General features: G+C 42.0%; 1 protein-coding gene across 1 annotated transcript in view; it reads left to right on the top strand.

Moving 5' to 3' along the window:
- The window catches only part of Deptor (DEP domain containing MTOR interacting protein), a 136,243-nt gene that overhangs the window by 31,572 nt on the left and 91,241 nt on the right, over positions 1-13,430 (top strand). The window contains exon 2 of the mRNA XM_026393861.2: positions 13,016-13,194. Within this exon, the coding sequence (XP_026249646.1) occupies positions 13,016-13,194 (179 nt within the window). The remainder of the gene's footprint in view (positions 1-13,015; positions 13,195-13,430) is intronic.

Raw genomic sequence — 13,430 nt, 5'->3', positions numbered from 1 at the left:
CTTCCTCACTCAGGCACCCATATTCTTGGGCCCACCCAGACCTATTGAATTAGAAAAGTAGGCTGTGTCCCCATTGTCCCCCCTCCCCCAGCCTTGTTTCAACCAGCCCTTGAGGTGATTCTAGTGCTGACAGTCCAGATCAGCTTGCCTGTGTTTTTCAGGTTTCATGGTGGTAGTGGTGGGATGTATTGGATGACATTTTAGGTATCTGATGATATTTTGTACTTGATCTTTCTATATATTTTCCTTTGTCTAAAATAGTCCCTGAGGTACTGTCTTCTCTGGGAAGAGGTTTCCAGTTTCCACCACTAATCGTTTGGTTGGGAGGCAGCATGTTGTTGAAGAATGAGTGCATCCTGGGGCTGGGGATGTGGCTCAAGTGGTAGCTCGCTCACCTGGCATGTGTGAGGCACTGGGTTCGATTCTCAGCACCACATAAAAAAATGAAATAAAGATATTGTGTCCATCTAAAACTAAAAAAATATTTTTTTTTTTTTAAAAAAGAAGAAGAATGAGTGTATTCTGGATGCCACCAGAAATCACCTGAAAGGCTGCCACAGGCCGAGCCCAGGCCAGCTCTCTTCTCAGTGGGCCACTTCTGGATGAAGAATAGCTCAGGGGGCTCCTTTCCCACAGTGCAACTGTGGAGCACACTGACCCATTCTGGAATCAATCAGGAGCCCACGGTTTAAGTTCCAGCTGGGAAAACTTGAGCAAGTCACCGAACTTCTCTAAATCTCAGTTTTCCCTTCTGTAAAAACCAATATGAGGGAAGGCGTGATCTGGATTTGCCTGCCAGTTCTTTCCAGTTAAAACACTTAAGTGATTTTAATTATCAATTTGGTTTTCAGAGAAGAGTGAGGTTGAGCCTCCGGTGTGGTGGTGTAGGTCTATAATCTCAGTGACTCTGGAGGCTAAGACAGGAGCATTGCTATTTTGAGGCCAACCTAGGCAAGGTAGCAAGACCCTATCTCAAAATAAAAAATAAAAAGGGTGGGGGATGTTACTCAGTGGTAGAATGCCCCCAGTTTTCAGTACCTCCAAAAAAAAGAAGAGATGAGGTTGGCACTAGCAAGTCTCAAGGAAGAGAGGGTCTCAACCTATTTGTAGGGAGTGAGCAAGGAGTCCCTCACCTCCAGTGCCCTGGATTTAACCCGCCACTCCATTAGCAGGGCTGTCTTTCTAATTCTTTATCAAAAGAGGCCAGACTCTTCAGTAATTACTAGCCCACCCTGATTTTTCCCTGATTCATGACTACATTTGTTTTGCAAAATCACCAAAATGCATATTTAGGGACTTCTATATGCTTGCAGCAAAAAAGACAATTAAATATATATTACATAATAATAACTGTAATGGGAGTTGATATTTATTGAGATGATCTTGTGTGCTAAGAATTCTACATAGTTTGTCATTTATTCCTCACTATAATCCTATGAGTCATGCTTTCTTATTCCCATTTTAAAGATGAGAAAGTCCAGTCACCAAGAAGGGACACTGAACTCTGGTGTCCAAAGTTAGAGGGAATAATGGATGGAAGTTGTATTTGAACCCTGGCTCTCCAGCTCCATAGCACTGCTTCTGTGTGAATAATGAATAGTGAATGAGGAAGGCAGAAGTTATTTTGTTTACTAATGTAACTGAGCCCCTTAGACCTACCTGGGAACTTTAGTTTTCTTCTCCCCCAGTTGCTGTCACCTGAGCAGGACCGTTTCTTGGCTGGCTGTCAGATCTTGGAACCCCATGTGAAGGGAGGGATACAGTGTATCCTGCTGTTTGGGAAACCCTGCTCTAAGAGAACATAGTTCACCTGTGTTTGTAGAAGTCAGGACAAGCATCCCTTCATGACAGAGAGGGACAACAGGGACAGGGGCCAAGAGTGGAGAACGCTGCCCTGTCCTTTACCAAGACCGCCAGGGCTGATGGACACTGTAACCAGTCTTGGTCCTGTGAGTCACGCTGTGTCTTCAGCAAGTTCTCCGAACCATTCTGGACTTGTTTCTTCACCTGTAAGATGGCAATTAGAGGCCTAATGCTCCTGGGCGAGGTGTGTAGACAAATAATGGCCTGTTTGTGAAACAGAAATTCTTGGTGCTTCTTGGAAAGGTGCTTCATGAGCAGGAAGAGCACATTTCTTCTGACTCATCAGAGGACAGATCAGACCTGGAGATATGGTGTGCTTTTGTTTCTTCAGAAGGAGAGAGCTCTTGAGAAAGAGTTCACGTGGAGAAAGAATAAGTGAAAATCACAGGTTTAACCCACGATAAAGAGAGCTGACCTAGAGAACTTCCCATCCCGACCCTGTCTCAAGAATGAGGTCAGAGATTAGAAAGGCCTCACAAGCCTGTAGGCAAACATCATTGAGAAGCAGATGTCTCACATGAACTGACCAACTCTCTGAATGGTCTAATCCTCTGCCCATTTCCTGCCCCCTGGAGTGTCATGTTAATCATATGACATCCTCTGGATGCAAACATGAGGATAGCGGGATAACTTCTTTTGTAGGCATTTCTGTTGAGTGTGACCTATATATTGGTGGCATTGTCTGTGATGTGTAAATTGCGTAAGTTCTCATTTTTATTATGGCACTTGGACATACCTAGAATGTTTCTTCTTTCGAGCACTGCTCCAAACAGGTGCTCCTACCACCAAACAGTTGATGACCTGAAAGCTCTTTAAACATAGCAATCAGAAGATCTGGGTTCAAGTCCTGATCTCTTATTATTAAAATGTGACTTGATCAAGTCTCTTAACTTTTTTGAACTCCCCTCTTTATCAGATGAGCGTGACATTGCCTTCCTGTGAGGCTCAGCTCTGGTGGTGTATGGCTCCATCCAGATGCAGCATATTACTATTATTTTGGCTGCTGATACTCCTTCATCATGATTTAGAAGGGATTATGTGTTATATGAGATTTGGAATAAAAATTCCTTTCTGGGTGTGTTTGCCATCTCGATGCATTGCAATGACCTGAGACAGCTCATAGGGGATTTTGCTTTGTGTCGACTTCACACAAAGAAGGACTTGGAGTAGAACTTTGATTTTGGCTTTGTTCTTCATTCACAGAACAATTGCCTACAACCTCCTGAAAAGGATTTGCTAGTGGAATGTTTGGCATGAACATTTTCTACAACAGTGAACTGCAGCTGGGCATGGTGGCACACACCTGTAATCCCCAGCAGCTCAAGAGGCGGAGGCAGGAGGATGGCAAATCTGAGGCCAGCCTGGGCAATTTTGTGAGACCTTGTCTCAAAAAAACCAAAAATTAAAAAAAAGGCTGGAGACAGAACTCAGTGGTAGAGTGCCCCTGTGTGCTAAATAAATAAGCGAAGTGGGTACTGCCACTTTTAGCCTGTTGTGAGTGAGTTAGTGTGTGTGTGTGTGTGTGTATGTAGTCCCAGACCAGTTCCTTCTGATTCACCAGAGTCACACATGCTCTGTTTACAGTTCTGTACTCTTTCCTTCCCATTCCTGTCCGTGTTCTATTGTTCTGGTCAGGCTGGGAGCATTCAAGCAGTCTCTTGAAGCAATACTACAAAATGTGCATTATGATCTTATTTCATATAAAAATATACTTATCAAACCATATGTGTGTGTCTATATAGCAGATTTCTGCAGAATTACATAAGCAACAATTAATATCAGGGTTTTTTTGGAAGGTGGAGAGGAAGGAAAATGTCATATATCAAAGTAGATACTACAGTATACATAAGCACACTTTCCTGTCAGCTAGCTTCAACAATGATCAGTTTATTGCTAGTTTACTGGCTTCAATAATCCAGGAAGGAGGCTTTTAGTTTTCATTTAGTATGTGTTGAATTTTTCTCTACTGTGAGCATTTATTTGGATAATTTAAATTTTTAATTATAAAATGAATCCCAAAGGTAATGGAGTTGTGTTAAATTTCATTTGTTCCTGTTTTCGTTTGTCCTTTTAGGCTCAGAGCCTTTCAAGGATAATGACTTAGAGTGACTTTCTCTGGGTTCTCAGGTCCCCAAGGACACTTACTGGCTGTGGCAGAACATGTGGAAAGGACAATAGCTTTGGCTTAAGGCACACCTGTGTTGGGGCTGTTGCCCACATCACAAGGCTCTCTGTTCTGTTTGCTGTGTTCTTAACTCAAAATGTTGACTTTGGCTGAGATTTAGGACACTGTTTTTAAATGAGAATATGTGCTTTCAGTCTCCCCTCTGTTTTCTGGGTCCCGCAGCCTGCTGCATTTCTCTGTGAGCTATTTTTTGAAAAACAGTTTCCACATTTCTTATCAGATGGACAGTGATTTTGTAGGTATTATTAACACCCTGCACTCAGTAATGTTTGTTCTCCTAGGGCTGAAAGAGGAAATTGTCTGATGCAATTTTAGCAGCTGGTTAGCTGGACCGGAATAGAATATTACAGAATCACCTTGAATCTAAAGCCTATGAACCAACTGTCGGAGATGAAGGATGGGATGGTGGGGTTTGGTTTGGTTTCATTTTCTTTCCTTTTGTACTGGGATTAAAACCAGGGGTGCATATGATTGAGCCATATCCCCAGTTCTTTTTATATTTTGTTTTGAGACAGGGTATTGTTAAGCTTAGGGTCTCACTAAGTTGCTGAGGCTGGCCTCTAACTTGTGATCCTCCTTCCTCAGCTTTATGAACCACTGGGATTACAGGTGCACACCACACCACCATGCCCGCCTCTTTTCTTTTTTTGATTTAAATTCCATAATCAAGGGGATTGAAAATGCAGCCAAACTGGGTGTGATAGCTCATGTCTGTAATCCCAGTGGCTTCAGAGGCTGAGACAGGAGGATCTCCAGTTCAAAGCCAGCCCCAGCAATTTAGTGTGGCCCTGAGCAACTCAGTGAGACCCTGTCTCTAAATAAAATACAAAATAGGGCTGGGATGCAGCTCAGGGGTCAAGTGTCCCTGAGTTCCATCCCCCGTATACCAAAAAAAAAAAAAAAAAAGTGCCACTAAAACAGAGTTGGGTTTCTCCCCAGTGTGTTGAGTATGGGTTGCTTTGGACTCTGTTAGTCCAAAGACTATTTTGTCTATGCTTCCCACGGTGCTGAGAGTATAGTATGTGCTAATTGATTTTCCCATCCAGGATTGATCCCCTACCATTTCCTGTGCACTGGAATTGCAGCAACAAATAAGCAATTGTCCCCTACTGTCCATGATCACATATATCTGTAATATGGTGGGATGAATGCTCTACAGTGGCACTAAAATACCTTGTAGGAGAATAGAGGAAAGAAGGCTGCTTCCTGGTGTGGGGCAATGTTCACAGAGCAGGTGCCCTTGGAAAGCTGACCCTTGAAGAGCTAGTAGGATTTTTTTGAATTGCTGAAGGTGGGAAGAGGGCGTATTCTAAAGCATGGTGTCCTCATGCTCAAGGTGTGAAGAGTCAAGAGTGTCCGGGAGGTGAGAAAGAGGCAAGGCAAGGGAGCCTCAGAGGGACCTGGGGTGAGAGGAGGGGCTGCTTGGATCCTGGGTACTGTGAATTTTGGATCTAGAGAGTCAAGGCTCACTTAACCATCTGAGGGGCAGGGTTGTGTCCTGGTTATTAAAAGGTGCACAAGGCTCCAAAGAGAAACTGGAACCCTCTAAGGAACCAAGGCACTCCAGAGCCTGCTGTCCCTGACCACCCCTTGTTGGAAGCTTCAGCGACCTTGTCTCCCGTTTTTTTTTTTTTTGGTACCAGGATTAAACTCAGGTGCATTCTACCACGGAGCCACATCCCCAGCCCTATTTTGTATTTTAGAGACAGTCTCACTGAGTTGCTTGGTGCCTCACTTTTTGCTGAGACTTTGAACTTGAGATCCTCCTGCCTCAGCTTCCCGGAGTTGCTGGGATTACAGGTTTGGGCCACTGCGCCTCATTCCTAATGGTCTGGTTTCCTCGACTTCCTCAACTTCTTCTGTTTTATTTTTAACCTTTGTTCCACAAATTCTAGGTATTCTGGGGCTGTGGAGGGGGTGTGTTAGAACACCAGGGAATACTGATACTGCCAGTTACCGGTGACGAGTCCTGCTCCCTCACACGTTGAAGTGTAACATTAGAGAATTTAAAGCATATAAGGCAGGGTTTATTTAAAAAGGGGTATCAGACTTCTCCCAGAAGGGAGAAGGGAGAAGGGGGCCATAGCTGGTATCCTGGTATCCCAAGAAGCCAGGGTGTTTCGCCTTTTTATGTGTCCTAGACCTTTGTTCTCCTCTTCTCCTTCCCTTTTCCCCTTATCTCTCTCCTTCCTGTGTGTGTGACTATGCCCAGGAGATGCCCAGGTGGGATGGTCAAAAGGTGAGAAGCACATGGGGCTTTGGGGCCAAATTGGAGTTATCTGGGCAGGAATGGGGCATAATTAACAACTCCCTATGGGGAGGGACTATCGCTGAGACAGGTCACTTTAGCAACAGGCTGGAGCAGGGGCAGGTTATCTTGATAAGGGTGGAGGAAGGGCTCTGAAGGAATTAGCAATTCAATTCCTCCATCCTCTGGATCTGACCCTTGCCTGTCTAATTCTGGCTTCAATACTCTGGATTGGACAGCAGAGCTGCCTCTTAACCAGAGCACCCCGCCTTGCTCTTGATTTACTGTTTGGGGAAGTTTTCACCTGAAGAAAATATGCCATGGCATAGAGTTTGAAAACCTCAACTCTGGTTTAAATCTGGCAAGGGGTCTTTGGGCTTGGTGTACCTATGACTGTAAGCTGGACTGGGGAGCATCTTGTACCCTGGGCCTTCCCATTGTCCTGCCTGTGCATGTGTACAGGGACCACCAGAGGTCAAGGGCTCTTCCACTTAGACCCTGCCCTATGCAGACAAATGAGCATGTGTTTTGAGCACTAAAGAGTGCTATTCATGAGAGGCTCTGCTCTGTAGAAATTTGTCTTTTCCAACAAGGCTTTGAAATATGGCTACTCTCTCCCTTTCTTTGAGATGTGTATTTTCAGGTTTTGAAAAGTTGTGAAAATTTGAAAGAAGTTTAGTTCAAGTAAAAGGAAATGTTTTTCTTTTTAAAACAAATGATAAGGAGCAAAACTTTGGCAATCACTCTACCACTGAGCTACATCCCAGCCCTAGTAGTAAACCTTGGGAAATCAATTACTCTAAAAAGCAGAGATATAGTTTTTAATTTAATTTAATTTAATTTTTGCAGTACTGGGGATGGAATCCAGGGCCTTGCACATGCTAGGCAAATGCTCTATCATTCACTGAGTTACATCCTGAGCCCTTTTTATTTTTTTGATTTTTGAGACTGGGCATCACCAAATTGCCCAGGCTGGCCTTGAACTCATGATCCTTTTTGCCTCAGTCTCCTGAATAGCTGGGATTACTGGTGTGCACTACCACACCCAATTTGTGATAAGCAAATTTCAGTGCTCATTTTCAGAATTCTGTGTTTCTGACTATAAAAGAAAAAAAGATGGTAGCACAGTTATTGAGCACTTTTAAACCCCTGGTAACTTGTCTAAAAATATCAGTGTTCATATAGCCAATATCCTGGATCTAAAATTTTTTCTCTTTCATCTTATTTCTGCTCAGTTTTTGTAAACATGGAAATGTACCAGGGCTTGGTGGTGCAGGAGGGGGAGTGTGCCACCCCTGTCCCACTGAGCAGGATGGGAGTCAGTAGGCATACAGACTTCTCCAGAAGGGCTCCAGGCTCAGGGGTTGTGAAAGGACAGTAACTGAAAGGCTCTGTTCTGTAGTATTTAAAGATAAACACTACCTAATAATTTTTTAATTTGGAAACTTTACAGGAGCTAAAACTCCTCTCTTGGCTCATAACTTATTCCTCCTCCTCCAAATTATATGGAAGCTTGTTCCACATTTCAATTTCTAAGTAAATTGGTCTTCATTATTCTTGGATTCCTGACAGACATCATGTCTAAGAATTAATGTTTTGCATTCTGCCACTCTGTGCATGTTAAACAAATTACTCATTGTCATTGTCACCGAATTAATTAGAAGGATTCATGTGATGACTTCAGCACACTTATGTGAACTTTTTTTTTAAAATTAGGGCCCATTTATTTTTTTTAACTAATAATTACAGCTCTACATGGGTACCATTTGTAGTTTAGAATTACCTGCCTTCAGGAGTTGTCACGAGGATCAATGCCCATGAAGCAGTTTCAGCTGTGTCTACCACATAGTTGGGCACCAGTATCTCTGTTTTACCGATGCGTAGAACTCCAATGCTTGAAAGTTGATTGTCACAGAATTACTGACAGTCCAAGTCTTTGTTTTGCTGAAACGACCCTTGGGGGTTAAACCTGTGTGCCCAGAAAAGAACAAAGGGCTATATGGAATGGTTTCCCAGAGGTCTTCCGGGTCTATACCTCCAGAAACATCATCCCATAACTAAAACATAACCTATTGCAAGAAAGAACTGAGCCTCATCAGCTTGCCAAGAAATACTTGGGCAGTCTCTTTTTTTCTTGAAATACCCAAACCTTCCTTAGATCTAATATGAAGGTGGCTATTTGAGTTGGTTCCTGAAACTTGAGTATACTGAGCAAATATTAGGAATTAATTTTATACTAAAATATATATTTCTACCTGCTTTAATTTCTTTGTTTTCCCCCCTTCTTTTATTAAAGTCTTTTTTTCAATCAGAATTTCATTTTTTAGCTATGTAGTTTGTTTGTCCTTGCAGTTTGTAATTCATTTAACAATGATGATCTTACTGCAGTTTTTTTCTCTAAAAATTTCTTTTCATACTAATTTCATCTTTGAGTTCTTATTTTACTGAACTCATGTTCTTTTCAGTTTTTTTTTTAATCAGAATAGGGTCATTTCTTTTGGTTTCCTAAATTGTTTTCTTTCAGACTAGATTCTTATTTAATCTATTGCATGATCTCTTCCTTTTTTAATCTTTGTGAATTATTATTCAATTTTGCATAGCTCTTTTTTTTCATCATGTTTATGTTTATGTTTAACACAAGCAGTTCTGTCCCTACTTTGGATATGTCCTTTTTTCCCTAATCTCTGTTCTAATGAGAGACAGATGACACCTCCTTGACCCCTTCCTAAGATATCTCAAAATGAAAGAATGTCATTTCCCCACCTTGAGCTGCTCTCTACCCAGTGGGGATTGAACCCAGGATGTCTACCACTGATCTACATCCCAGTCCTTTTTATTTTTATTTTGAGACAGGGTCTTGCTAAAATGCCAAGGTTGACCTTGAACTTGTGATTTTCCTGCTTTAGCCTCCTGATTCTCTGGGATTACAGAGAGTTAATTTTTCTTTTCTTTCTTTTGTGTGTGTGTGTGTTGTTGGGGATTGAACCCAGCACCACCTGGGTACTTACCATTGAGCTATATTTCACTGCCTTTTCTACTAGCCCTGAATCAGAAGACAGAAAACTCAGGTTTTCCTGTTTTTGATTTTCTTTTTTTCCTAAGCAGTGAGAGCCCACTTGCCTTCCCTGGTCACTCCTGGAATTTCTTTCTTTTTTTTTTTTTTTTTTCCTTAGCTGATGTTTTTAAAAAGTTATAGAGTTAAAACCTGGTATTGATACCGCCAGTTACTGGTGATGAGTCCTGCTCCCCACATGTTGAAGTATAACATTAGAGAAGCACGCTGAGGCAAGCATATAAAGCAGGGCTTATTTAAAAAGAGTAACAGACTTCTCCCAGGAGGGAGGAGGGGGCCATAGCTGGTATCCTGGTATCCCAAGAAGCTAGGTATTCTGTCTTTTTTATGTGTCCTAGGCTTCCTTGTTCTCCTGCTGTCTTCCCTCTATCTTTCTCCTTCCTGTTCATGACTAAGCCAGGAGATGCTGGGTGGAGTGGCCAAAAGGTGAGAAGCAGATGGACAGGGGAAGGTCCATATGGAGCGCCCAGGATTCATTAATTGACGACATTATAACTCCCTGTAGGGAGGGGCAATGCCTGGGACAGGATACTTTAGCAAAAGGTTGGAGCTGGGGCAGGTTATCTTGATAGGGTAGAGGAAGGGCTCTGAAGGAATTAACATTTCAAATCTTCCATTCTCTGGATCTGACCCTTGCCTATCTGCCTGTCTAATTCTGGCTTCAGTATGGTGGTGCATGCCTCTAATCCCAGCAATTTGGGAGGCTGAGGTAGGAGGATTGCAAGTTCCTGGCCAGCCTTAGCAACTTAGTGTAGACTCTGTTTCGAAAAAAGGATAGGGATGTAGGTCAGTGGTAGAACACCCCTGGGTTCAATCTCTAGCACCCAAGAGGGAAACAAATTAAGCCAGATAATTTTAAAAGTAAAGCATAGCAAAATTTTGGCTAAAAGTGGCCGAAGAAGGAAAGCAGTAAAATCTAATTGCATATTTTTTCTCCCAGTACTGGAGTTTGAACTCAGGAGTGTTCTACCACTGAGCTACATCCCCAACCCTATTTTTCATTTTGAGACAGGGTCTCTCTAAGTTGGAGAGCCTGATCTCCTGCCTCAGCCTCCAGAGTCACTGAGATTACAGGCTCATGCCACAATACCCAGCTATTTGGCTGAATAAGATTCTGTGGTTTGATTTCACTCCATCCGCTTTATAATTTATAATCTATAATCTTTATAGTTTATATTTCGTACCCTGTCCTCAGCACATGAAATCTGTGGTCTGGCCCCAAGCACATGGACCAAAGTATTTTCTGGAAGAATCAGATAAACATGATGAGTCAAGTACTCTACATAATTTTCACAAGTAGCTTCCCTAGAGGAGAAAGCCCTGAAGACACAAGAGTGCCCTCTAACATTCTAATATACCAGCTTCCATGTTTAATAAGACACATCCCAGATAATATGCAGGGTACTTAGTAGAATTTGAATTGAAGATCCAGTGAATAATAGGGTATTTTTTATTATTATAAGTAGGTCTCATGTAACATTTGGGATATGTTTGTATGAAAATTTGTTGTTTCTCTGAAATTCAGATTTAACTGAGTTTCCTAGATTTTTTTCCTGCTTAAATCTGGCAATGCTATTCCACCACTACTATTTTATAAGCATATTTTCTGGGCCTACTAGATTCCTCCTCTTTGATGTTTTCCTAATATTACTGACACCCTCATCTCTTTTTCTATTAGATTTATTGCTGTGCCCTTTCTGTAGCCAGTCTTACTAATATGTCTGGACTTCTAGTTTTTAGATGATAGAAATTTACAAATGGTGGGGGGCTGAGACTGTAGCTCAGTGGCAGAGTGCTTGCCTGGCATGTGTGAGGCACTGAGTTCAATCCCCAGCACCACATAAACAAACTAAATAAACAAAATAAAGATATTGTGTCCATCTACAGCTAAAAAAAAGATTTTTTAAAATATGGAATTTACAAATGATAGAGCATTGTGAAGTAATTAAGCACAATTAACATTTACCCTCAGTTTTTTAGCCCTTAGCCGAGGATCAGTAATAAAGTACACAAAACAGCCTTTTAGTGACCAGAATAGATGTCATACATTCCGTGCATGATGTGCTTGTTCTCTTTATTCCTAGATGTTCATGTCAAGCTTTTGCTCAAAATCTTTGAGTTCTACATAAATATTTTTACACCAGCTAGCTTAGAGGACCCTGGCAGAACAGAAGCAGGAGATTAAGGGAACTGTTGGAGTTCAGGAACAAGGACAGTGATTTGCATGACAGCAGAACACAGGAGGAGACCAGAGAATGAAAGACCTTTTATCTGACTCTAGGAAGTTCTGGGATGACTGGGTGCAGGAACAGACAGCTCTAAATGCACCAGTTTCTCGCAACTTTCAATGCCACAGAGCCATCAAACCATTCAACTGGAGGATGTTTTAGGATGATTTTGGTATTAGATACCTAATTCAACTTACTTAAGCATAAAGGAATGTATTAGTTCATGTAATTAAATCAAGGTTAGGCAGGGTCTTAGCTTTTGCATTGCCGGTGACCAAAATACCTGACAAGAATGACTTAGAGATGGAAAAGTTTATTTGGGGCTCAGGGTTTCAGAGGCCTCAGTCCATGGACCTCAGACTGCTCTGGGCTCAAGGTGAGGCAGAACATCATGGCGGAAGGGCCTAGCAGAGAAGAGCAGCTCAGCTCATGGCAACTGGGAGGCAAAGGAAGAGAGGGGAAGGGGCCCGGGGAAGATGCACCCTTCCAGGGCAGATCCCTGATGACCTGCCTCCTCCAGTCATGCCTCCCCCTGCCTACAGTTACCACCCGTCGGTCCATTTAATCTAGGGTGGAATTATTAGTTTACAGTTCTCATAATCCAATCATCTTACCTTGAATGTTCCTGCATTAACAGTAGCTTCTGGGGATACTTCCTGTCCTAATCACAACAGTTGGTTTCATGAACTTCTGAATTCAGTGCTCAAAATTGTTTGAAACATTTCCCTCCCCCACCTTTTTTGGGTACCAGGAATTGAACCCAGGGGAGCTTCGCCACAGAGTCACATCCCCAACCCTTTTTATTTATTTATTTATTTTAATTTTGAGACAAGTTCTCACTGTGTTATCCAAGTTGGTCTCAAACTTAGGATCCTCCTTGCCTCAGCCTTTCATTTCTTCTGTATTTAATGGTGCATGAGTCTGCTGCCTCAAAGTTCCTAAAAGGCAGGTGGTAGTCACTCATGAGTATTTGTTATATGAATGGAGGAGTGAAATTATGGTGGACCCTGAGCAATTTGTGATGGAGAGAAAGTACCTTGTTTCAATAGGTTTCTAGAGTTTTTATTGGTGGGTTGAACCAATAACATCAGAAGTAGAGGGAGAAAGAGGAAGGGAGTAAGGTAAAGTAGAAGATAAAGAGCTTTCTTTGATCTCCTGAATGGCTGGAGAGTTGTAGGTTGGCCTTGTGGTTTTTTCTTCTCACATTTACCTGTATCATCCCTAGATATGAGGGTGGAATCACCTCCCGGAGCCTTTGAGCTCTGACAGTATGGAAATCACCAACTGACATGAAGATATTTTAGTACCACTCGGATGCATTTAGAGCTTCTGTTTTGTTAACTTCTCTCTGGGATTGGTTTAATTATTCATGTGGTCTTCCAAATTCCTAAAGTAAATTGTTCATTGTTTTTTTCTAGACTCAGGCTGCATGAAGAAAAGGTCATTAAAGATAGACGACATCATCTCAAAACCTACCCAAACTGTTTTGTTGCAAAAGAATTGATTGACTGGCTGATTGAACACAAAGAGGCTTCCGATAGAGAGACGGCAATTAAGCTCATGCAGAAATTAGCAGACCGGGGCATTATTCATCATGGTGAGTGAGGTGGCCACAGTCAAGTTGACTTGAGAGGAAAAATAGGGCTAAATCTTTCATGAATTTAAGAAATGCAAAAAGAAAAAGAAAAAAGAAATGCATATATTACTTTAAGTTGTCTCTTGTGTACCTCTTCCCAGTTGCATTCCTGTCCTTCTGCCAAGAGGTATTGGCTTATTTCCATGTACTTTTTTATACTTTTCCTTTCTATGTATACATCTCTTAAGTAGCGTGTC

Source organism: Urocitellus parryii, chromosome 7 (assembly GCF_045843805.1).
Source record: "Urocitellus parryii isolate mUroPar1 chromosome 7, mUroPar1.hap1, whole genome shotgun sequence".
Classification (NCBI taxonomy): Eukaryota; Metazoa; Chordata; class Mammalia; order Rodentia; family Sciuridae; genus Urocitellus; species Urocitellus parryii.
This window is presented reverse-complemented; position numbering and strand designations above follow the sequence as displayed.